Genomic DNA, 25,648 nt, shown 5'->3' with positions numbered 1-25,648 from the left:
ATAAAAAACAAATAGAAAATGGAATTTATAATATATATTAATTATTCATTAGTTCATCATAGAATATATATATAATATCATCACATATACATGATGATACTTAACTAGTAGGTACAATGCATAAAATTGGAAACGAACAGTACTAGAACTAATAATCCCTCCTGGGGGCAGTATTCCGGCAGCCCCTCGCCAGCAGTTCCTTGGTGCACGGCGTTTTCCCAGCGCGGAGGCAGTACTCCGCCTCACAGCACTTGACGTACTGATCTGCCTCTTGCTGGCGGACGAGCGTGAAAGATCTTGCCATTTCGTTGGGCACCCACGAGCTCCTCGTCGGTGGCACACTGTAGCTTATCGGCCCACCTCCACGCAATGATGAGGCGCCTAGCACCTTTGACCTTCCTCATGAAGTACCCTTCTTCGTACACCTCCTCCGCACGATGACGCGCCCGCCCCTAAAGCTCCATCACCTCCTTTTTCCAGGCGGCATCACGTGCTTCACAGGCCGCCTGGTACCTGGCTTCCTCCTCCGCCATCTCCTTCTTGAACGCCACTTGCATGGCTTTCTCAACCGGCGGTAGCGACTTCCACATACAATGATTGCACTGGCCCCAAATCCACTCCAAAGTTGGGGGGTCCAGCGCAACCTCGTCCGGCGGCGCGTAGGGTCCTCCTCGTTGCTGCTCTTTGATTGAGCGTCCTCGGGGGACGGCGCCTCTTCATCAGCACGGGGCCAGATCGACGGTGCCATGGCCGAGATTTGAGAGAGAGAGAGAGAGAGAGCGAGGGAAGGATGTAGATGAGAATGCAGGAGGGACGACGTGAGAAAGGTAGTATTTATTGGCGGCCGTAATCTAGATCGACGGGAACAGTACACACGCCGGTCGCCGGAATTTATGTGTACTGTAGTTTGAATTACACATGATTCCCGCAGCAAAATTCGTGTGTGGACTTAATAGCCGACAGTTTCCAATACAGAACCGTGTCTGATTAATAACCCACGTAGAGTGCCAATCGTGTGGGGCCTGGTTGTCTTGCCAGATCTTTACATTTTCTCTTTTGAACACCAGATATTTACATCGTCTGATGATTTTTTTTAAATTTAAACACAATGTCACTCCATGCATGTGTCCAAGCCGTGACACCAATATGTTCGAAAATTCGTTCCAATTTCTGCACATGGAATTAACTCGCACACAAGTACACAAATATTTTTTTTAAACTGTTATGGTTAGCAGCTGCATGTAGATGTAGTTCAAATTTGGAATATGGTCATTAAATGGCTAGAAAATCAATTAAATGTCTTCAAAAGGTCAAATGACCCCTGAAATTTTCCAAATTTTGACATGACAGTTGTATTAGTGCACATTAACTATAGAATTTTTTTGAAGCCCATAAGAGAAAACTATTGCCCGCTCGTTATCAAACATGCCAAACTTTCGTCAAACAGACCAATTATTTTACCACATCATCTTGGTGGCATGATATTACGTCAAATAAGGTTTCATGTATTTCTGATCATTTTTTATTTTTTGGAATTTGAATGGCATGGTGCTCTACAGACTTTAGAAGTCTAGTCACCAGGATTTTATGCTTGAGACTTGAGAGGGTTAAGGGTGTCAAGGATGAGTTTGGAGATGGGTTATGTTGATGATTTTTTCCATTATCATGGGGAAATCGACGAGGAAAAGAGCAGTTGGACACTCCCACGAGCCAACTTTTTTAATACAATACAATCAAAGTCGCTCACATGTACAAGTATACGCTCACCCCTATAGATGCATGCACGCATATCCTACCCCTATGAGCACCTTCAGAGACTAAGTCAACATAACATCTTAGATTTTACGAAGTCACCACACACACCTCGCAGTCGACGAGAACGTCTCCTCCCACTTAGAGTATCTCCAACAGACGCGCTAGATAAGTCGCGCGCTAAAAAAATGGCTATACAACGCGCGCGCGACCGAAACTAGCGCTCTAGCAGCACGTTAATATCGCGCGCATGGTAAAGTAGGTTCAGCGCGCTGAGGAAAATGGCATCACGCGCTATGTATTTTGTGCGCCCGCTCACGCGCGCTGGACAAGCCAATCGGGCACGCGAATCTCACCAACCATCGGATCTGAAACCTCCAGGCGCTGGCGCCTCCGCCCACACCTTCCCCCATTCGCTCCGGTGATCCGTCTGCGCTTCCCTCGCCTATGCCCAGCGCGCCGCCGCTTCCCCTGCTTCTCCCGGTGGCTGAAGCTGCTTCTCTCCTTGCCGACGCCCCTTGAGCGCACCGTTCCTCGGACGAAAAGTGCACGGCGGCCGTTTGCAGCTCGGTGCCCACAAGGTGCTTGAAAAATACTTGCAAGGTATATATTGCTTCTAACTTTACATTTGTAGATGAATTTGGTGCATTTTGTTTGTAGTTTTAAATTAGTTTAAATTAAAGTTTGTAGATGGGTTCGTCCTATGATTCTTCCGACGAAGAATTTGATCTTCAAGAGGAGGGGGGCATCGCAATGATCCTAGCTATGCACGTCAATAAAAAGCCAAAGCACAGTGGTTCGGTTTTCGGTCGTCAGAAATTATGGACGGGAAGGATCAATGCCCGCAACAAATTTATGAGGAACTATTTTGTGGAGAATCCCACATACCCCAAGTCCTACTTTCAGAGCCGTTTTAGGATGAGCATCAAGTTGTCCAAACACAATGCGGAGAAACTAACGAGCCATGATCGTTTTTGCCACCTGAGAACTCGGGCATAGCACCTTTCAAAAGGTGACCGCCGCTTTGCGTATGTTGGCATATGGTATTCCGACGGATCTAGTTGATGACCACTTGGCCATGGGTGAAAGTCAAGCCATCATGTGTGTCAAGCGCTTCATAGTTGGAATCGTGTAAGTGTTTGGTCTGGAATATTTGAGAGCTCCCAATGCTGAAGACACCGCAAGGCTTTTGGCGACGAACAAAGCTCGCAGGTTCCCAGGTATGCTTGGCTCAATAGATTGCATGCATTGTAGTTGGAAGAACCGTCCTAAGGCATGGCATGGACAATTCCACGGCCAGAAAAAGGGTTCCACTATAATCGTTGAAGTAGTGGCCGATTATGAGACTTGGATTTGGCATGCTTTTTTTGGAATGCCTGGATCTTGTAATGACATCAATGTTCTTCAACGGTCACCACTCATGAATATGATTGCAAATGGTGAAACTCCACCGGTGGAGTTTGTAAAAATGGCCATATATACAACTATGGCTATATCTTGCGGATGGCATCTACCCAAGGTGGCAAACATTTGTGAAGCCGTTGACGGCACCGCAAGGTAAGAAAAATATTGATTCTCACAATGCTCAGGCGGCGGCTAGGAAAGATGTGGAGAGATCTTTGGGATTTTGTAAGCCCAATTTGCTATTATGAGAGGACCGACTAGATTTTCTGATCAAAAGATCATTTGGTACACAATGAATGCTTGTGTGATCATGCATAACATGATCATCGAGAATGAGCATGGGGAAGATTTAGACTATTCCTAGTATGAGTTGATGGGACATCCCGTGCGAGTGCGAAGGAGGGTTGCATGGGTGGCCCACTTTGTTGCCTCCTATCATGCCATTAGACATGGCGAAACGCATGATGACCTTCAAAGGATCTAATTGAGAAATGGTGGTCATGGACTATTTGTTGCATTGAAGATAAACTATTTGTTTGAGTTCTAATAATAATTGAACTATTTATTGTTGATTTATTTGTGTGTGTTTCATTTTTTTTGTTCTATATTGAATGAGAAGTGTTGTTTGTGTTAGGGCACTCTGTAATATAGCGCGCCTGCTGAAGTGCTACGTACGGCGTGAAATATAGTGCTTCTGGTAAAGCAAAACACCAGCCCCACAGCCATGTCCTCCCCCCTCCGTCGACCATGGGTCGCTCGCGCGAGACCCGCTGGTTGGAGTCCATCCCCTCCTCCGGTGGCTTGGTCGGCTCCCTGCCCGCCAGCTACCGCGAGGCCCTCTGCCGGTCCCCTGCGCCCTCTCCGGTCGCCTCCCTGGCCGGCTTCGGATCCTCTCCGTCCCCCGCCGCGTCCTCCTCTCCGCCCACGCGACCCGCCATCTGCTCCGAGATCTGCCGCTCAGCGGACAAGCTCCCCGCCCAGCAGCCGGCCTGGCAGGTTGCCCGTGGGCGGAAGCGGCCTCGCCAGCGTGCACCCCGCCGCCCGCGGTGCGGGCCTGGTGACGGCCCTCGCCAGTGCCCCTCCTGGCTCCGTGAAGTGGAGTGCCCCCGGTGCTTCAGCACCGCCCATCCGCGCATCGAGTGCCGCCGTGAGATTTGATGTGCGCGCTGCCGCTTCTTCGGCCACAAGGCGAAGCAGTGCACTGCCAGCCTCTCTGCCTCGTCGGGCAGCTCGTCCCCGCTTCCTCAGCGTCGTCGCGTGCATTCGCCGGTCGGTGCCCCGGGCGTGCACTCCGCTGCCTCCACCCGCTCCACCCCGACCTCCTGACACCAGAGTCTTCTGGATTCGCGGCCTCCACCCGCTCCGCCACTGGCTGCCGACGCCCGTGTCTGCCGGGCCGGCAGTCGATGTGTTTCGAGTGAGCCCCAGTCCCGCCGCGCCTACGTCATCCAGGCCGGCGACCTCCTCGCGCTCTTTGTCACCGATGGACTCGGCCTCCTCGTGTGCCACGCCGTTCTCCGGGCACCCAACGCGCCGCCCTGCGGCCGCCATCTGCTACCTCCCCCGCTATGAGGAGATGATTGCGGCGCAGTGGGCGCTGGGCCTCGCCCTCCTTGCCATGGTGGCCGGCTACCGCTCTGGCATCACCTGCGACGAAGTTGCTGCCGTTCTTCGCTCCAGGTTTGACTTGCCTGCACACGGGTTCTCCGTGCACAAGCACGCACCTGAGGAGTTCCTTCTCCGATTCTCGAGCCAGGAGCTTCGCGCGCGTGCTGCTACCGCGGGCCGGGCGCGTACCCCCCAGTTTCGTCTCATCTTCCACCCTTGGGGCCGGACGGTGGGCTCCAAGCTGGTGGTGGATCCTTTCCTCCTCTCCATTGAGCTTTACGGCATCCCCGACCACGCGTGGTATCGCTCTTCTGCCGAGTTCGTGCTTTCGCCGTTCTGCAAGGTCGAGAATCTCGCACCTGAGACCCGGTCCATGGCGGACATGTCAGTCTTCAAGCTCACCGCCTGGACTACCAACCTAGATGCCATACCGCGCGCCTCCGAGCTCCTCGTCCCCGACGATGATGTGGTCTCCCCTGACACCGACCCGGATCGCGCCAAACGGCTCTCCCTTGGCCTCGCGCGCTTCCCCGTCTGCATCCACATCGCGGCGTGCGATGACTTCCGCTGCCCACTGCCGCCTCCTCCGCGGCCTCCAGCCGGCCAGGATGAAGGCTCGGACCTGGACTCGCCCCCGCTCCCCTCGCGCTGGTCTCAGCACCACGACTTCCCTCCCGCCGCCCCGTCGACGCGTGACCTGCCGGCTGGCCGTGCTGGTCGCCGAGGCCACTGCCGCCGCGCGCACGGCCCGCCCATGTGCCGCACTTGGGAGGGCATCCTTGGGCCCCACCCTGGTGCCGTGGCACCCGACCAGATCCTTGCAAAGGAGCGCCTGGGCCCGTCCTCTCCGCCGGCTTTGGATAAAGTTGCGCCACCAATCGTCACCGCTCCGGAGACCGCTTTGGCGCGTCCTTCCCCGCTAACCGCCTCCACGTCTATGACCGTCCAGGCTTCAAATTCAAACATGGAAGCCACCGACGTGGCTGCGCAAGAGCCACGCACTGATGCCCCGCTCCTCTCTCCGCCTGAGGCGTGCGATGTGTGGCCTGGAGATAGAGACAACTCTCCACCATGTCCCGCCGCTGATGCCGCCCCTGTCGCCATCCCGGACCATATCCTGGGCCACTCCCCTACCCCAACCAATCATGAGTCGACACCGCCCCCCCAAGCTACTCCCACACCTGATCCGATGCTGCCGGGGCCACTTCCAGTTGTCGCCTCGGATCCGTTGCCCATGGGCCCCCCTCCGCCCCACTAGTGCCAACCCCCCACCTGCCCTTGGATGCTGAGCAACTGGCCAGCCCCTTTGAGCTGGTGCATGTGCACCGATCGCGCCAATCGTGCCGGCCGCTGGGGGCGCGAATTGCAACGCCATGCAAACCCCTTCAGCTCCCCCTCCTCCCCCGCATGATGGTACCGTGCAAACCGCTGTTTGCACTGATCTGGTAATCAGCTCAGGCCTGGCCCCTCACGTGGATGCTGATCGAGGCACCCTGGCTGACTTTGTAGACGCGCTAGCTGTCTGCCCCTAGCCTATCCTGCCGACTCCACCGGCTCTCCGCCGCCGGAAGGAGATCCCCGCCAATTTCATTCCTCGACGCAGTTTCCGAATTGCGAAAGCCGACCGAGGTTTGGGATCTGAGATGAAGGCCAAGCGTGTGCTCCTCCGTCGCCTCGGGCTGATCAGTGATGATAGCGCGCCGATCTCCGACGAGATCCTGGCCAAATATGCTCAACTCTTCAAGCGGCCTCTCGCTGAAGACGTCATCGAGGCGTTCGCCGATTTCTTCGGGTGGAGCGTGCCTCGACCCACGTCGTCCATGCTGCCGAGCCCCCCCCCCCCCCGCGCGCGCCTTGCCGCATCGAGGCATAGGCCCCTCGTTCTGCTTCGGAACGCTACGCCCCCCCCCCCCACATCCCTCTCTATGGAGTGTAATCAAAAGATTCTTTTTTGGAATGTGTGTGGTTTGAACAATGGCGCTAAGCGCACTGCTGTCCGTAGCGTGATCACCGCTACTTTGCCCTCTATTGTGTGCCTGCAAGAAACCAAGCTAGCGGCCGTCACCGATTCTCTTGTTCTAGACACTCTCGGCCCTCTCTATGAGGGATTCTACTCCCTGCCTGCAGATGGCACTCGCGGTGGCATCATCCTCGCCTGGCGTAGCCCCGACGTTTCTATCTCGAACCCCCATATTGGAGATCACCACATCATGGCTCTTGTCACCCCGTCGGACGACGGTGGCCATTGGTGGCTCACCGGAGTCTATGGACCGTAGGAGGACGCGGCCAAACTCGACTTCCTCAACGACCTCCGCGATGTGTGTGCATCCCGCATTGGCCCGTGGCTTCTTGGGGGTGATTTCAACATGTGTTGCGCCCGATGAGAAGAACAACCAGCGTATCAATCATCGCTGCATGAACAGATTTCGGCGGTTCATTGCTGAAGAGGAGCTTCATGACCTTTACCTTCACGGTCGCCGTTATACCAGGTCTAGTGAGCGCGAGGCTCCAACGCTTGTCCGCATTGACCGCGTGCTTTGCACATCCGGTTGGGAGATCGCCCATCCAAACTGCTTGCTCCAATGTCTCTCCTTTGCGGCCTTCGACCACTGCCCCCTGCTCGTGGATTGTGTCTCCCGCCCGCCTAGCGCGCGCTGCTTCCACTTCGAGCGCTTCTGGCCGAAGCTCGACGGGTTCCACCACGTGGTCTCCGAGGCGTGGAACTCCATCCATCGGGCCCCTGGCCCCTACCGGCGCATCGTGGCGCGCCTCAAGATCACCGCTCGTCGCATGCAATCTTGGAGTGCGCGCACCATTGGCAACGTCTCCCTCCAGCTCAAGGTGGCTCGTGAGATCGTCGCTAGGCTTGATGCCGCCCAAGACTTCCGGCCGCTCAGCCACGGCGAGGCTTGGTTGCATTGGAAGCTTAAGTGTTCCTACCTTGGGTTGGCCTCCCTTGAGCGGTCCATCACGCGTCAGCGTGTCCGTCTCGCCTGGCTTCGCGGCGACGACATGGTCGTCTCCTACATGAAGATCCACGCCTCTCATAGGAAGCAACGGACCGCCATTACCTCCCTCCAGGTTGGCGCGCTGACTGTCACTAGCCACGACGCCATGGCCGAGGCCGCCTTCAGCCACTTGTCGGGCGTCCTTGGCACGACTGAGGCGCGGGAGTTCTCCATTGATCAATCAATCCTTCGGCAGTACGCCTCCCCTCTTGATGACCTCGACGGACCTTTTTTCGAGGAGGAAATTTGGCGCGCGGTGCAGTGCTTACCATACGGCAAAGCGCCAGGGTCGGATGGTTTCACGGCCGAGTTTCTTCGAGCCTCCTGGGACATCATCAAGCAAGATATCCATGATGCGTTCAACAAGTTCTACACCGCCAATGGGCGCGGCTTCCAAAAGCTCAATGAGGTGCTTCTCACCCTCCTCCCCAAGCGCGCGGACGCAGCGGCACTCTCAGAGTATCGCCCCATTAGCCTCATACACCTTATCGCCAAGATCTTCGCGAAGGTTCTATCGCTTCGCCTCGCCCCAAAGCTCGGTGGCATGGTTTCGACTAACCAGAGCGCATTCATTGCCGGGAGATGCATCCACGACAACTTCCTCCTGGTTCAGCAGACGGCCCGCCTCCTCCACAACCTCAAGTCACCGCGCATGCTGCTCAAGCTCGACATCGCTAGGGCCTTCGATGGCGTCTCGTGGCCTTTCCTCCTGGAGACACTAAGACACCTTGGCTTCGGGCAACGCTGGAGGGACTGGATCTCGATCCTCCTATCTACCGCCTCGACTAGGGTCTTGATCAACGGGCAACCCGGGCCGCCCATCGACCACGCTTGCGGGCTGCGGCAGGGAGACCCCGTCTCCCCTATGCTATTCACCATCGTCATTGACGTCCTCAACTCCATGCTTCTCCGCTCGGTTGATCTTGGGCTTCTCCGTCGTCTCACGCCCCGGCACGCCAGTTCCAGCATCTCGCTATATGCCGATGACGTCGTCATCTTCTGCCACCCCGACCGCCATGACTTGACGGCTATCACGGAGATCCTGCACGTTTTTGGCGTCGCGTCCGGCCTGCGGACCAACTTCACCAAATGCTCTTCCACTCCGATCAGGTGCATCGACGAGCACACGGCCCTCATTGCCGACGAGATGCACTGCCCCATGACGCAGTTCCCCGTGCAATACCTTGGCCTGCCTCTCTCCATCCGCAAGCCGTCTTCGTCCAGCCTGTTGCCCATCGTGCTCAAGCTTGAGCGGAAGCTATCTACATGGCACGCCTCCATCCTCTCTTGTGGTGACCGGCTGGCCCTCGTTCGCCACGTCCTTTGCGCTATCCCTACTCACTTCCTCGCGGTCATCGCCTTCAACCAGACCTTTCTCAAGAAGGTCAACCGCATCATCCGTGGATTCCTTTGGGCCGGATGTAAGGATGCCAATGGCGGTCAATGTATGGTCAACTGGCAGCGAGTTTGCCGGCCTATCCATCTCGGTGGGCTGGACGTCCGCGACCTGCAGCGTGTGGTCATCGCCCTCCGTGCTCGCTGGCTTTGGCTCCAGCGCACCGATCCCTCGCGCCCCTGGAGCCACTTGCATATCCCGCATGATGCCATTGTCGGCGCCATCTTCCGCGCCTCGACCACTTGGAGCGTTGGCCGCGGCGACAAGTGCATGTTCTGGACGGACCACTGGATAGATGGTCGTTCGGTCTCTGAGATCGCTCCTCAGCTCTTTCAACTGATCCCGAAGAGATGGCGCAAGATTTGCACGGTCCGTGATGGTCTGTCCCAACGCTCCTGGGTTCATGACATCCACGGCGCTCTCGGCCCGAAGGCCATGGTGCAGTACGTGCAGCTTTGGCGGGCGCTTCGGCACTTTCAGCTTACCGACTCTCCGGACATCATCCGTTGGCGCTGGACCTCTTCAGGCACCTACTCTGCCAGTTCGTGTTACCAGGCCCTTTTCCTTGGTGCCTGCGAGGAGCCACACTGGAGGCTCACATGGAAATCTTGGGCACCACTTCGCGTTAAGTTCTTGATGTGGCTTGCCCTCCAAGATAGATGCTGGACGACAGAGCGTCTTGCGAGGCATGGCCTGCCCCATGAGCCCGCATGTGCCCTCTGCGACCAAGAAGATGAAACGATGCAACACCTGTTGGCTGGCTGCTCCTTCTCCCGCCAGGTGTGGTACGATGTTCTTGCTTGGGCTCGCCTTCCCACCAATCTGCCGACTGGAGACACCGACTTCCTCACCTGGTGGGCCTCTTCTTGTGCTCTCGCGCCCGCTGCCATGAGGAAAGGCCTGTCCTCCCTCATCATCGTCACCGCTTGGTGGATTTGGAAGCATAGAAACAGTTGCACCTTCGACGGGGACCGACCCTCTGTCTCCCACCTGTGCTCCACCATCAAGGACGAAGCGCGCCTTTGGGCCCAGGCCGGCGCCGCCGTGATCGCCAACATCATCCCAGAGCGCTAGGCTAGGATTTTCTTGGGGATGAGCAACCCCTTCTGTTTGCTCGACGTCCACTTCCATGCCTCCCTTTTGTGTACATGGCATAGTGTGTCGTCCTAATCCCATGCTGTAAACACTCTCCTTCTATCAATGGAAAGATACGCATCCTTAGCGTATTCGCGTTTTTTTTTTTTGAAAATGCTATTTCGGCGCTGCAAAAAAATTAGCACGCAGCGTAACCGCGCGTCTGTTGAAGGTGCTCTTACCAAATATTGCCAAAAACCTAAAATAAATTTAGAAATAATATGAGCATCAATTTTAAGTTTTGGACTTGGATCCTGATGGATGAAGATATCACACATCGGCTCGCCCCGGCCGCGTCTCTCCTAGGAATCTTCTCCCCGGCCGCGTCGCTCGCCTCGCCCGCCCCGGAGGGGGAGAGGAGGACAAGTGCGGAACATTTCCCTTCCTGTCTCAAGCGGGGCCATATATAAACATGAGCGCCGATACTCCCCACTCCTCACTCCCCACCGCACCAGAAGCACACACATTGACATTGACTAGAGTCTAGAGCAGCAATCAAGCAAGCGAGCGAGCGAGCGAGACTACCTGGCTTGACCTGCAGCCGATTCCCGCCGCGCTGAGCAGCCAGTTAGCTAGCGCCCGCCCATGCCGGCGAAGCGGCTGCTGGAGGGCGGCGGCGGAGGGGACTCCCCGTCGCCGGCGCGTTCGCCAGCGCTGAAGAAGAGGTGTCGCTCCTTCGACCTGTGAGTCTCCCGTCTTCTTCTTCTTCTTCTTCTTCTTCTTCTTCTTCTTCTTCTTCTTCTTCTTTCCCTCGCGTTCCGTCCCTTTCTTGATCCGTTCTTGTCTCAACTCTCGACTCGTAAGAGATATTGACCGTTTGATTGATTACTCTGCAGAGAGATCAGGGGATGCAGGCATCTGGAGGAGATGGTCACCAACTGCGTGCAGAGGGTGGAGGCTGCGGTTGAGTCCGTGATTGAGTCTGCCATCAGCCGGGTAATCAATCATCTCACACTCCATGAAGATTCTTGATAAACTACATGGTATATATTGATTGACCTTTTCGTTGATCATGTAGCAGTAGCACGCGGTTCACTAACTAGTCTATTGAACGGAACCTATTTGTCTGCAATGCAATCTGATGTGACGGAACACTAGGCGCCATTTAGTAGGTTGGCCATTTCAAATTCCATTGACATTCTGCAAAGAGATATTTTCTGGAAATTGCGGTGATTTCATTTCAGTGAGATCCAGACGAAAATGCTGGATCTTCGGCCAAATTGAAGACCTTAGCTAATTCCAGTGGCCGTCGAAATTGGTTTAAACCAAAATCAAGATGAGAGGATATGTGCTATATGTTTCATTAACAGAGGGTGCTATTGATGTTAGTGATGCATAATACTATGAAGATAGCAGTCTTTTGTGATCCTGTTCTTTTGTATTCCCTCTGTTCCTAAAAAAATAAATATAAGACGTTTTGTTGGTTCAATTTAAACTGCCAAAACGTATTATATTTAGGAATGGAGGTAGTAGTTTACTTTATTATGGCAATTTCTGGACTTTTTCGGAAGGTCAACCACTCAAAGTTTTCCTCTTCCTTTCGACAGATACCAGAAGCGGTGACTAAAGCGATTACAGGCTACTTAAGCCGTGCTCCTAGGTACCATTTCCTGACTACAAACACCACTTTTCTGTCCAACCATAAAATAGTAGTAATAATATAAGTTTTTGTTTTACTAAATTTTTGCCCTTTAAATACCATTTATGGTTGCCTTGACCTTCTCATGTGCTGCGTTACACAGTTTGTGCAGAACGGTGGTTGACCAAAACCAGCCTCCAAGATACAAGCTTAGGTTCCTGAATGGCTTGAGTAATGAAATTTTCACAAAGAAGGGAATCCGCGCAGCAAATGGCGATCCTCTCAAGATATGTCTGGAGGACAACAACCAACAAGAGAACAATTCTCATCGCCTTCTTTCTGCCAAGATAAAAATTGTTGTTCTCGATGGCGACTTCAACATAGATAATGAAGATTGCTGGATATTAGAGAATTTCAGCAGACATATCGTACGTCCACGGGACAAAATTGGGGCAGTGCTGACGGGAGAGCTCGAGCTTAGCCTGAAGAATGGCAAGGCTGATCTCCGTGACGCTACTTTTATTGATAACTCCAAGTTCACGAGGAGTGGCAAGTTCAGGCTTGGGGTAATGGTTGTTGACGAGCTTGGTGAACGGATCCTAGAAGGGGTAACTGAACCTTTCACAGTAAAGGATCGTCGCGGAGAAGGTAGGCTTGGATTTAAAATTTGATTTTTTGTTAACTTAGTTTTTTTGCGATGTTGAAACTAGCGATCAATCTATTTCTTGTACTTGCAGGATCCCAAAAGCATGGCATTCCATCATTGGATGATGATGTTTGGCGCCTGCAGAAAATTTCAAAGGATGGTGTCTTCCATGAGGCACTCAAAGGGAGTGGCATCTTTTCTGTGAAGGATTTCTTGACGTCATATTACAAGGATGAACATACTCTCCGCAAAGTAAGAAATGAATTCCTTCTGTACTACTTGCTCACTTTGATACTGAGTATGATAGCAAGTTAAGTTTATTTCCCGCTGCATTTAGGTTCTCAAAAAGGCCACAAAGCTAGTATGGACGACTATTGTTGATCATGCTAAAAAGTGTGATCCTGGAAAGGAGCTTTACTCTTTCATCGTGGAAGGCCATGATGTTGTTCTGTTCTTCAACTGTTTCTATAGGATTGTTGGAGTCACATCCAGTGACCAGTACACTCCCTTCAAGAACCTCGATCAACGGATGCAGGTGTTCCTCTCATACTATTTTGAGCTTCTCCTAGAAATTTCTGAATTGCAGGTTGTGCATAATGAATTTGCCATTTTAACATAACAGCTCCATGCATACAAGAGAAATGCATAAGAATTCAGAATAAATAAGTTTTGTATGGACATACATCTCTTCTTATAACAAATTATCATTAGTTTTTGGAAATCTAGTATTTTTTTACTCATGACAGTTGTTGACTTTGACAAAAAGATCAAACAACAGATACATTCTGCAAACGTATAACCTCAATCAGTCAGCTATGAGCTATCTCAATGCACTTTATAACATGCACATATAATTTGGGTACATGAAGTTCTTGGCTGTGTGCATCTCAGGATGCAGGCCAGCGAATATTTTCTTTATCGTCAAAAAAGGCCTCGAAGTTCCGAACTTAGTGTTGCAGAAAGATGAAAAGGTTGTTAATCTTGCTTTGGTTTCACAAACATGTTCTGAAGTATATGTACACTTATCGGGGTTCACGTTTGCAGGGGCGGGTGGAACAATGGAGCAAAGTTGCATATGAAACTTGGACCAACCTTCAGCCTGATTATGTAATGGATAATGGAAAACCAAGACCAATCAACCAGAGTATTTCCCAAGGGTCGATCATGCTGGAACCTAAATTTATGCAAGGACATCAACAGAGTAAATACTGTCCACATGCCTGTCATCTTTTTTGACAACAATATTAACTTCTTAACAAGCAACTGAAGTGCTTTATTGGCATGAAAACTTAGATTGTGCAGAGCGAAATGTTCATGAAGCTGATGGTCATCAAGGTACTTCAGGCAGTCATCCCAAGCAGTGCACATTAAAAAGGCTTGGATCCATACGAGTGACACCAAATGAAGAAGTAAGTAATGCTGTTATATAATAGGTCCTGCAAAAAGTATATTTGTAATGCAATTCAGCTACTTTCATATCCTCCAGAGTGAATTGTCATTATTCCCAATCTTACTCGGGACTATACTATTTTTGTGATTTTGTAGTACATTTCATCAGAATTACTTTTGTATAGAATTGTCTTTGTTATACTCTGGCTATGAAGCCCAAGGGAAGTTTTCTTTTCGGGAAAAAATAGAGCAAGTATTAAGGCACATATGTAGCTAGCTTCTTCTTTACTTTCCTCGTTTACTTGAAACCGGGGGGATTGCTCAAACTGGCGCTGCAATAGAATATCCTCTTTCCTTTGTTTGCAAAAGTTGTGCTTTGTTTCCTGCCATCTCTCTTTAATGGATGGGAGGGCTCTTACTATCTCTTTCAAAACAGGAACACAGAATACATTCAAAGGTGGCCCAAAATTTCCTCTATGTTTAATAACTCAGTTGGTCTATAATCTGTCATCTGATATCATTATGTGCATCGTACTCTCCCAGGATGCGTCTTTTGACATCAGTGTTTACCTTGGTTCTGGCTCCGAACAATACCATGGAAGCACCGCTGCAAATGACATACCCGGTTCAGTCACGCTCCATTGCCCCGCTGCAGATGAATTTTCAGGATCCGTGTTATTAAAGCAAGCATCCTTGACAATGGTCGATGAGGACTATGACATACCTTTTGTAACCAGTGGTAATTACTCAGTACATTTTAATCTTCTGTTTGCAAATATAAAATACCCCCTGTAGCATTTTCTTCTCCTTGGTGCATCAACGCCCAAAGCTTTTGTCGATTTCCCCCTCTTTAATCAACAACCTCCCAATGTTATTTGTCAAGATGATATTACATGATTCGGCTAGAGTAGTATGCATTCTTCTGTATAGCAAATCCCTAGAACAAGTTCCAAACTCACTGATACTTCCTTTGCAGATGCTTCACTCCATCTGTTTGATGTGTCTGCTTTAGGCGCTTTCACAGATGAGCCTATTTACTCGAGGCATGTCAGCTTCAGAGAGAGCGACTGTCACGAGATGCTAGCATTGGGAGCAGAACCATCTGTTTGAAAAATACGACCGGCACTGCAACGACATTGATCAGATCTTAAAGGATTCCCTGAGTAACATATATAACTATAGTTGACACTTTACATAGTCATGCTATTTTGACATTTCTGTTAAATTTGTCAGCGGTGATGGACGGCATTGTTTGGTTTGTGATGTACTATATATTGAATTGTTAATGTCTTGTAAATTCATAAAAGAAGCTCCAAGTATTGCACGCGAATGCAATCTGTATTTTACTGAACTAGCTGCTCTTGGTAAGTCTGAAAGAATTTCGATCTTGTGTTCCTGCTTCAAGTGCACTTCTGCTTAACTGAGACATGCAGACATAAAATACTAGCTTTGACATTATTAGATAGTAGAGAGGTTTGAGTTAGAACCTCTTTTAGAAAGGGTCGGATTAAATTGTGTCATCTAATTCAAAGTAACCCAGATAAGACATATCTAATGGTTTCTAAGAGCTGGCAGTCGGCACAGGAATGAACCACAACCTAAAGCACAGAGAAATTTTTTTAAATAACGGTGGTTATATTCTTCATTCTTGTATTGGCATTCTGTTATTGCAATAGTTTAATTTGTACATGGTGGTTTCTGTCCTTTTTTTTGTTCTACTTACATAAACTAGTTCTTATCTCATATGCTCATTCTCATTCGCCTGAGAATTAGTTAAATCTTAGTCGCATCGAAGACCGACCGATTTAACATTGAGATCAGTGCAAGATTTCATACTTTCATAAACTAAGAGAGAAAACACTAGTACTCCCTCTTACATTATGGGACAGAGGGAGTATTTTTTTGCGCTAGATGAACAGGTTATGTCATGGTGAACATGTTTGTATCAGGTGATACCAACCCATAAATGCTCCCATGCTACCACCTTAAAAAATTCAAATTTAGACGTTTTAAAAAAATCTGCAAAAAATCATGGATGTTCACACCATATATGTAGACATCCCCTAAAAATTTAGATCCAAATCCAAAATATACACCGAGAAACAAAAAAGACAAATCTTTCATGAATAGTGTCAAAAGAAGATAAAAGCAAAAATGACACTATTCACGTCTGAATTTGTCATTTTTGTTTCTCCATGTGTATTTCGAATTTTGATCTAAATTTTTTAGGGTTGTCGACATATGTGTTGTGAACATGCATGATTTTTTTCAGAATTTTTTGAGATGTTTAAATTTGAAATTTTTAAGTTGGTATCATGGGAGCATGTGAGGGTTGAATGCCAGTTTGAGTTGTACAACACTGATCTACAATTTTTAAAATGGCTTTGGCCGGTACAACTACTTCACAAATTAATATGGATCCGAGGGAGTACATAAAACAAGTAAAAAAATCTTTCCCAGCAATCAAATTTCATTTAAAAAAACGTGTGATTATTTTTTAGATATGAGTAAAACATTGAAAACCATGGGACCTTTTAGAAGTGAAAATAGAAAGAAAAAAACCAGCAAAGGCAAGATAGTTCAGGTAAAACTTTGGAAACCAAAATAAATAAGGTGATTTTCATGTTTGTTCATAAATTAAATTAGAATGGCTTGCTCTGTTGTGTGGAGTTTGCTTCCTCCTTGGGTCATTGGTGTATCAAATTTATCAATGCCGTAACACAACTATTAATAACATAAGAAATTCAGGATGAGATGAGGACCCATAATTAAACATGGACGAACAAGTACACATTCTTAACACCTGGTGGTTCGCAATTTACAGCAACAGAAGGTAGGACGGTCATATACAGGGCGCGGTACTACGGCGGTGCACAAACATGGAGCCGAATGAATGGGTTGATCGTCCATTCCTTGTCAGGCTCCCCTACCCCTACTCTCTAGTCATTAGTCTAGGTCCTCTTCCTCACTCATCATCAGACAGGCATACCACATCCACATCCATCCGAGTCGACGAACCATGGTGAGTTGCTTGTGAACTTGACGGCGGCAAGGGTGATGAGCTCACAGGGGGAACTGCATGTGAAGACTGCGGGCTTACAGATGTGGCATGCTGCTGCTGCTGCTGCCTCTGATTTGCAGGGGCCGTGGAATGCGCCCGAGGCGGCAATCTGCGCTGAAGATGAGGAGCGGATGCACTCGGAACTCCATGGCTTCCACGTGGTGGAACTCGAGGCATGGGAGCACCTGTTGTTCTGACAAGGTTGCCAGGGTTTATGGGAGGCCGGACTACTGGTGTAGATGGCAATGGCGGACGAGGCACCTGTGATGATGCCGGCGTTGATGGTCGATCCACCTGTGATGGCTGTGCACCTCCCGGCACTACTGGTCGACCAGCTGATGACCACGCAACTGGCGGCGAAATCGATGTCACACCTGGCGGCCTCATGGGTGCTTGCTGAGAAGCCTGGGGTGTCTGATGAATTGGACGGCTATAGGCTTTTGCTGCAAAGAAAGAAATGAGCATTAGTGATCAATAAATCTGTGAGGATAAACTTAATTCACAACTACTGTTAATATTTTCAGCACGAGCCTATTCAAACCATGAGCACGACAACTTGACAAGCATACACGCTTGGCGTTTGCGCTCAGAAACTCATTATGAAAACAAAGTAATAAAGCGTTAAACATAATTGATCATCCAAAAACTGAAGAACAGAAAACAAATATGTAGGGAGGAAAACTGAATCTTCGAATCCAAAACCCACGATAAAAAAAAGAAGTGGCAGCAGAAATTTGGCTCACAAAATCCTTCTCTACACATTAAATATGATTGCCTATATTGATTACCTTGTGCTGCAGATGATGATATGAATTTCGCTCGGAAATCGGCAGCTAGTGATTGGTGGAAGACAACTTTCTCCAATAAACCATCAAGTGTCTTCATTTGCTCAAGGTGAACAGAATCCCGTTCCTCAAGTAACAAATCATACTTTTGTTTTATCTTCTCAATTTCTTGGCTGCACTCTGTCTGAAGCTGTGATTGCTGTTCATAAGTGAAAGTGGAATCAATGAGAACATGATGAATCCAGAATTAGCATGACAAATTCAAACTCAAGATGTATGCAAGCAAGAGGAAAAAATGCAAACCTTTAATTCATAGATTTTATCAAGTGAGTCAATGTGTAACCGTAACCTGTGCAGCTCATTTTTCAGTGGTTCATCACCAATTGGTGGGTGATTAAACATCATCGACGGCACCGGAAAGAGTTGTGCAGGCTGGGCAGGACCAGCTGCGACCTCTGGTTGACGACTTGATTGACCCCGATTTGGGTGTGCTCTTTCAAGCGGAATATTTGACAAGGGGTTTGATGGCCGCATTTCAGGCACCAAAGGCTGAGCAGATGCTACACCAGACAGACCTGCTTGTTCTTGTGGAAATTGTACGGGTGCTATACTTTGTTGGACAGACTGAGTTTCAAGATTGGACCGAGTTTTGACAAACCCAGATATTGACGGTCGGGTTTCAGGTTGTGAAGGCAAAGCTACACCAGATAGATCTTGTTCTGCCTCTCCTTGCGCAAGTTGTGCTGGTTGTAAAGGCTGAGGCGATGCCACACCAGACAGACCTGCTTGCTCTACCTCTCCTTGTGGAGGTTGTGCTTGCGCTACATCTGGTTGGGCAGATCGATTTGTCTGTGTATCAGTTTTTTCCTTAGGCATGGGCAAGGCAGCCTGGCTGGGCACAGCTGCCGCATTTTGAGGCTCTAAATGACGTAGATCTGCAAGAGTATTTTCTCCACCGCTGGCATTAACTTCCTTTTCAGCATCGCCTACCTGCTGGCCTGTAACTCTTACTAATGACTGTAAAGCAACACCATTCTGGCCTGTAACACTTGAAGAATCCTGATAATGTCATACAATGAATTATTCTGGAACGTACGGAGTATACAATAGAATAGCAAGAAAATAAAATACGTGCAGAATGATAAGAAATGTACACCACAGGGCTCCACGAAGCACTGAATTAACACCAATTAAAACATGAACACTGCTCAGCACTGACCCTGAGAGATAGATAAACTGTAATCTGCACCAGACAGAATATCCACAACTTAAGTACAATCAAACAAATGGGCAAAGTCATGCTCCGAAGAGTGTTCCATATGAAAAGGAACATACATTCACGGCATGGTCCCACACCTTGTAGGAGGGGGGGGGGGGTCTCCCTCCTACAATATGCTGACGACACCATAATAATGGTAGAGGGCTCCGCGTCTGATATTGCCAACCTGAAGTTCCTCCTCCTCTGCTTCCAACAAATGTCCGGTCTGACCATCAACTTTGATAAGAGCGAAGTGATGGTACTGGGATACCCACCGGAGGAGGCCCAGGACATTGCGGACCGGCTTAATTGCCGCCTGGGTTCTTTCCCCACGACTTATCTGGGGATCCCCATTAGTGACTCGCGCCTCACCGTAGCGGACCTCCGCCCTTCCGTGACCCGAATGCAACACCGGGTCGAGCCCTGGAAGGGCCGATGGCTTTCGAAGACGGCGCGGGTAATCCTCATCAACTCCTCGCTGGCAAGCCTCCTCTGGTTCCTCATGAGCTTCTATAGACTCCATGAGACGCTTCACCAGGAGGTGGCCAAATATCAGTCTAGGTTTTTCTGGGCTGGCGAGGGGGATAAGCAAAAATACCATATGGTGAGCTGGCCGGACATTTGCAAACCCAAAGACCAGGGAGGTCTGGGGATCTTGTCCTCCCGTCGGATGAACATCGCGCTCCTGACCCGATGGCTATGGCGTATCGCCAACGGAGAGGGCGGCCTCTGGCTTACCATCATCAAGAATAAGTACCTCCGAGGACAACCTCTTGCTTTCTGCCAGCGCTCTGGGGGATCCCAGTTCTGGCAGGCTGTCATCTAGCTCCTCCCCGTGCTCCGAATTGGCACTTCTATCTCGGTGGGTTCTGGGTCCTCGACCCTGTTTTGGTTCGACCGCTGGCTTGGGGATTCCCTCTGGCCACCCGCTTCCCGGGCTTATTTGCCATTGCGGCTGACCCCAGGATTTCCGTCGAGACGGCCCTTATTGACTTAGGGCGCCTCGCCTTTCGGCGCACCTTTGGCCCTCAGGAGGTTGACGCATGGGACGCCCTTCTACAGGACATCGCTCTCTTGCCGATGGATGTAGAGGGCGCCGATGACTCCATGGCGTGGCGCCTGGAGCCCTCGGGATGCTTCTCCACGAAGTCCTTGTACGCTGCCATCGCCCCTTCGCCGGCCCCTGAGCCCTTTAGCCTGATCTGGGACATCCGACTCCCCCTCAAGATCCGGATATTCCTCTGGCAGTGGATCCGGGGACGTCTCCCCTCTGGGGTTGAAGTCCGCAAGCGTAATGGACCTGGGGACGGGATGTGTCCCCTGTGCGCCACAGTTGAGGACTCGAACCATATTTTCTTCAACTGCTCCACTGCCCAGTTCCTGTGGTCGTGCTTCCGTGAAACGGTCGGTGGACAATGGTGCAATACCAACTTCCCCGACCTACTCGCGGAGATCCATGCCTCCTCCCCACGTTACCGCCATATTAGATGACTGTGCATTGGGATCCTAGCTTGGACGCTCTGGAATATTCGCAACAAGCTCGTTATTCAGAAAGTGCCTCTGCGACGTGCGACTGACGCGATCTTCAAAATGTGTGGCTATTTGCAGCTTTGGCGGCCGCTTAGCCGCCCCCAGGACCGGAGCGTCATCGACACCCTCCTCACCGACCTTCGATCGATGGCCTTCCGCATGGCGCCCCCGCTTCCGCCACCGCCGCTGGAGCCTGATTAGGCTGGACTCGTTCGTGGCGGTCTTTGTGTGTGTCCTTTTGTTCTTAGGGCTTGTTGAGCTGTGCCCTCAGCATTAACCCTTGTGCTGGTGTGACTTTGAGTGTCTGTGTGTGTGTGTGTGAACTATGTTGGATGTTTGGCTCGGACGGTTTGCTTTATCTATAAAGCAGGGCGAAAGCCTTTTTCGGTAAAGGAACATACAACACACAGTTCTAGCTTGATGGCTATGCTGTGCAATGCTGGGAAGGGACTGACTAACTAAATTCACATTGCTATGTTTGAACGCCAAAAAAGACCATATGCTATATTAGCCTCCTAAATTCGTATTTTGGTATGTCACGAAGAACAAGAACTTGTAAACAACTAATCTGCCGTCTATCAACAACACAGCTCATGGAGACTTTACTGGAGGTTCAATATTGCTAGTCTTATATACACACGACATTGGTTGTGAATATGTCACGGTCAAAACTCAAAAATCTGTTGCATATCATAGAACACCTGCTCTGACAAAACTCATATGCTAGAAATATGACACTGCACAAAAAAACTTCTAAAAATAGAACACCTGCTCTGATGAAATAAGAGGATTATATAAACAAGCAAAAACAACATTTTGAAGGTGTTCCAGAGAATAAGCTATCCCATACCCGATTAACTGAATTGCCAATTTCAGGACTAGGACTCGATTGCTGTTGAACAGCAAGAGACTCTCCTCCTTGTGAATCAATACTATCACAACTGTTGTGGATCCTGTAATCTGACAAACCAATAACTTCTGATGCTGCCGCTCTGTCAGTGTGGATAATCCTGTTGTGTTCCATAGTGGAGCTAAGCTTATTTGGAAATTCTGTTGCAAAACTTTTGCTGCAAACATAAGGTGATCAAAAAATCAGTTACTCCCTCCGTCCTCAAATAAGTGTACACATAGAAATTTCAACACAAATTATGGAGTGGAGTAGAAAATGCATTGGGAAGGTGCAAGCCACCACCTCTCTCCTCTTTTATTCCATCACCTCCAATGAGCTAAGTGCATGTAAAAAATGTGGAGACCATGTGTTGAATGTTATTGGGTTTGATTCTCGTGTGATGAAAAAGAAGCATTTTTTTCTACTTTAAAGTGCATCGAGAAGATAAAAGTACACTCTTTTGTGGACAAATTTGGAATGCTAAACGTCCACTTATTTGAGGACGGAGGGAGTAGGCTATTAAATGCATGCCAAGTGACATCAAGGTAGCATTTATAGTAATTAAATGAATACAAGCATTTATGCATGGCTAAGTGAATTACTTTGAACAACCAGCAGCTTGCTCTCTAGCTTCCGATGACGGGCTGATTCCAGACGCGTTACTCTCTGAGCATGGAGCAGTAGGCATGTGTGCCTGTACAAAAAAAAATGACAATACAACTTTTATGTCGCCTGATAAACATGAAATGATTGTAAGAGAAACGAACCAGGATATTACAAAAACCAACTCAACAACACGTTTAAAAGGACCAGAATGTTATTAAAGAATATCAAACATAATATTTAAGAGAAGTGAAGTTGGCATAGAAAAGCATATAGGGGACCTTAGAGGCTCCCTCGGAATGGTTATGCTCGATAGGCTCATCATGGAATCCTTGTTCTTCACGCCCTGAAGAGGCGGTTTCTTCTTCTGAACAAGTTTTCACATAAATCAGAAATAAAATATGTGAATTTTTATAGTACTAATACTTGTGTAATACTGTCATACCGTCATCTGGCTCCTCCCCAACACGCACTGTTGAGGCAATCATTGTGCTTGCCCTCACATAATTCGAGTCCAGAACAGGACTTCCACCAGAGGGGTGATCAATACTCTCTTTGCGAAGTAGATGGACTATCACGGTAAGCTCCTTCTCGTCCTTTTTCAGTTCAAAGAGACAGATATCTCCTAATCGCAGACTGTTGTCAGAGATAAATTTGGACCAACCTCCGATAAGGTACCACCTTTTGGGGTACTTCCGATCATGAAACAACATATTGATATTCCATATCTTTCCCATGTACTGGAACATCAAAGTTACATTTCTGTGGGGAAGATGTTCAGCGGCATATCGTTTACTCAATTCCTGGTATTCCATAGATAGATAGTTAGATACATGGTATAGATTTTAGTCACAGACTGAATAATTTTCCATTAAAACATCAGAAACTGTATGTCTAGGTTTAATTTGGAGTTATATAGTTAACCAAATATAGTTTCTTGTAGGAAGGTCCAGAATCATATACTCATAAAAGTTAATAAAGATCAAAAGGTAAAATTCATTCAATATTAAAAAGGAATTAGCTTACTACCATGTGTCTGGAACCAAGGTTGCTCTTTGTCATGATTGACACGTAAATTGGAACTTCAGATTGGATGGAGTCCACTTTCTTTTGAACAGCACTCCTCTGAGAGGGAGATAGACGGGCTCCATATGGTAAAATGTAGGGCGGCTGACCATGAGAGTCCTCACACTCCGAAGATTCATGAGAAACTTCAGTTTGAGAATCAGTTGTTTCTTTGCGAAGTAGATGGACTGTAAACATGAATGGTTTTCCACCTTTTGCCGGTACAAAAATGCAGATATCTCCCTCATGCACGTCATTGTCACGCACAAAGTGTATCCAACTGCCCGTGAGCTTGATCATAGTTCCTTTCTTGTAGAATCTGGGATGCCACTTCTTGTTCTTGCCTGGACTCCGAAGCGTGATGGTTGCACTTTCATGTGGAAAGTGCACAGCAGCATATTCCTTAGGAATGGTCTGACCACAGATGGAACAGAATATTATGCCGCTTTCAAACAAAAAAATATAAATATACCAAACTTAAGCTTGGAACCCAAAAGTGTATTGTTTCCACTGACAAGCAGGAAAAATATATATTTTTATCCATAAGTTCTCCAAAAGTTCATGAAAGTTTGCAGATAATACAATTCTTCAATAATATTGAAAACATGAATGTAGCACATCAGCAAGCAACAAAGAGTTGAGACTGAAAGCAGTGAGCTGTGCATTCAACAGAAAAGAACAGTGAACTTACCACATATGAAGAGTAAGACCTGAACATGATAGCCACAAAAACAGTAACTTTAGCTTTGATTTCCTTTATAAGCGCAACTACTCTATTCTTTTCTGCGTCAGATAGATCACACCTTTGCGGTAACACATAATCTTTCCCTGGAGTTATCTGAACATCATCCGACTCAAGAGACTCGCATGCAGAAGGACTGTCTTGCCCTGTACAAAATGTTCACAGGTAAATGGACTATAATAGCAATTTAAAGTTCGACACGGATGTGCAAGCAAGTAAACAACATTACCTGATTGCTCGGATGCAGAGGATATGACAGATGTCTTGCGTCGTTTTCTGCGATGGCCTGAGCTTCTATTTTCGCATCCTTCGTCTGAACTTTCACTTGACAACTGAGTATAGCAATCACTGCTTGATATCTCGGTGGAATGTGTGCTCGTTTCTTGTGCATTGTCTGACTCGCCATGGTTCAGAGAAGTTGGCAAGCCAGAGGAGCAAACCCTCCGGCGAACTCGCCTAGCCGCCCTTCTTTCCTCGGTAAGAGGCGCATCCATCGAACTAGAAGGAACGGCGCCCTCCGCTGCGCCTGGGTATGGCGGCGTCTGGTGCATGTGAATGCAGGCCCAAAGATACGAGGATCAGCATAGACCAACAATGCTTAGACAAATAGCAATGCCCAAACGCCTAAAAAAAATCCCTAAATTGCCTATCAATACCGAATATAATAGTAGTAACGAACACCCACCGCTATCGAGCCCAAATCTGTTCACCCAAATCAATGGGGAAAATACAATATAGAGAAGCGAAGGCGCTCACCAAGGACGGCCCGACTGCCCGTCGACGGCACCGAACGGAGAACAAAGGGCGGGGCAAGAAGGAGGACCGGCGACCGCGCCGACCACGACGACCGAGCAGCCGCCGCCGACGGCGACCAAGCCCGCAGAAGCGACCCCGCGCAGCCGCGGGACCGCCCACCGAACCGAACAACTACCGCACGGCCGAACCTCGAGAAGCGGAAAAACCGAACGCACGACCGCACAAGAGCGGCCGGAGAAGGGCAATGGCAATGGCAAACCTCCCCGGCCTTTATTTTTTTTATTTTTATTAGGAACGGCAAACCCCTCCGACTGAACCCGAACCGGTGACGACCTCGGATAAACCCCAGCCCACGAACGTGACACTCGCACGCCCGAATAGGCCCATCTCGCCTGTGCCCGAGGCGGGCCGGTCCAGTAGCGCGGCGCAGTGAGCTGGTTTTTATTCGTGTTTTTCGGAAACGTTTTTCCTGGGAGCATTTATAAAACTTTGTATACGAACTACCCATAGCGGAGTAACTTAAACTAACCTCTGTTGGAAATGTGAGCAATTTACCAAATAATTTTGCTAACGGAAATACTAGATAAAGCATGACTAAAATAGCAAATATAAAGCAAGTCATGCAATCTGACAGAGAGAAGGTAAACATCGTCTGCATATATGAACTTGAGCTAAACACATCTAGAACAGACACTAGATGAAGTTGCTTATACGACATAGAACTTAACATACATAGGGCAGAAACTAGAGCCAAGACCTGTAGCAGGACTTCTAACAGAAAGGAGAAGAACACGTACGGCACAACAGCAGCAGAAGCGCTGGACTTGGGGTCGGTGTCCTCGCCTGCCATGTCGTCGAGGAGGTCGTCGACGTCGGGGAAGTAGTCGTCGTCGGGGAAGTAGTCGTCGGAGTCCGGGGTGTCCGTGACGAAGAAGCCAGTAGTCGCGCAGAGCGCTCCCCAAAAACCTTATCACCCTTCTCCCGTACAGGACTCAAAAGGTGCGGTTTCGGAGGTCTACTGTCCCGACTCGCGGTGCACGCCG

At 49.0% G+C, this 25,648-nt stretch overlaps 2 protein-coding genes across 4 annotated transcripts; one reads left to right on the top strand and one right to left on the bottom strand.

The window, feature by feature from the left end:
• Positions 1-10,630: 10,630 nt before the first annotated feature.
• Positions 10,631-15,306, top strand: LOC123110774 (calmodulin-binding protein 60 B). Of its 2 annotated transcripts, XM_044531383.1 has the most exons (10): positions 10,631-10,985; positions 11,139-11,238; positions 11,850-11,902; positions 12,045-12,529; positions 12,619-12,779; positions 12,865-13,062; positions 13,572-13,728; positions 13,821-13,936; positions 14,460-14,655; positions 14,893-15,306. In XM_044531383.1, exons 1-10 carry the CDS (start codon positions 10,888-10,890, stop codon positions 15,024-15,026), a joined length of 1,698 nt encoding a protein of 565 aa, XP_044387318.1. In that variant the 5' UTR covers positions 10,631-10,887; the 3' UTR covers positions 15,027-15,306. The 2 variants fall into 2 exon arrangements, with proteins under 2 accessions (XP_044387318.1, XP_044387319.1); XM_044531384.1 differs by lacking the exons at positions 10,631-10,985; positions 11,139-11,238 and adding an exon at positions 11,498-11,626.
• A 1,360-nt stretch (positions 15,307-16,666) lies between these two features.
• On the bottom strand, positions 16,667-24,893 carry LOC123110773 (uncharacterized). Of its 2 annotated transcripts, none has more exons than XM_044531380.1 (11): positions 24,606-24,893; positions 24,079-24,473; positions 23,799-23,995; positions 23,072-23,521; positions 22,488-22,845; positions 22,324-22,409; positions 22,042-22,133; positions 21,401-21,617; positions 18,066-18,821; positions 17,766-17,961; positions 16,667-17,420 (listed from the first exon to the last, which is right to left on the bottom strand). In XM_044531380.1, the coding sequence occupies exons 2-11, from the start codon at positions 24,398-24,400 to the stop codon at positions 16,882-16,884; spliced, it is 3,213 nt and encodes a 1,070-aa protein (XP_044387315.1). In that variant the 5' UTR covers positions 24,401-24,473; positions 24,606-24,893; the 3' UTR covers positions 16,667-16,881. The 2 variants fall into 2 exon arrangements, with proteins under 2 accessions (XP_044387315.1, XP_044387316.1); XM_044531381.1 differs by having other exon boundaries at positions 24,079-24,391.
• Between the last annotated feature and the right edge of the window lie 755 nt (positions 24,894-25,648).

The sequence above is a fragment of the Triticum aestivum genome, chromosome 5B, assembly GCF_018294505.1.
Source record: "Triticum aestivum cultivar Chinese Spring chromosome 5B, IWGSC CS RefSeq v2.1, whole genome shotgun sequence".
NCBI classification, from domain to species: domain Eukaryota; kingdom Viridiplantae; phylum Streptophyta; class Magnoliopsida; order Poales; family Poaceae; genus Triticum; species Triticum aestivum.
Note: the sequence above shows the minus strand (reverse complement) of the source record. Positions and strands in the feature narration are given on the sequence as shown.

Excerpts from the sequence above, each read along its gene's own strand:
- LOC123110773 (XM_044531380.1), bottom strand. The coding sequence starts at position 24,400 with ATGCACCAGACGCCGCCATACCCAGGCGCAGCGGAGGGCGCCGTTCCT. Across the intron at positions 22,410-22,487 it reads TGGGGAGGAGCCAGATGACG|AAGAAGAAACCGCCTCTTCA; the intron begins GTATGACAGTAT and ends AAACTTGTTCAG. Across the intron at positions 22,134-22,323 it reads ATTCCGAGGGAGCCTCTAAG|GCACACATGCCTACTGCTCC; the intron begins GTCCCCTATATG and ends TTTTTTGTACAG.
- LOC123110774 (XM_044531383.1), top strand. The coding sequence starts at position 10,888 with ATGCCGGCGAAGCGGCTGCTGGAGGGCGGCGGCGGAGGGGACTCCCCG. Across the intron at positions 10,986-11,138 it reads AGGTGTCGCTCCTTCGACCT|AGAGATCAGGGGATGCAGGC; the intron begins GTGAGTCTCCCG and ends ATTACTCTGCAG. Across the intron at positions 12,780-12,864 it reads ATGAACATACTCTCCGCAAA|GTTCTCAAAAAGGCCACAAA; the intron begins GTAAGAAATGAA and ends CGCTGCATTTAG.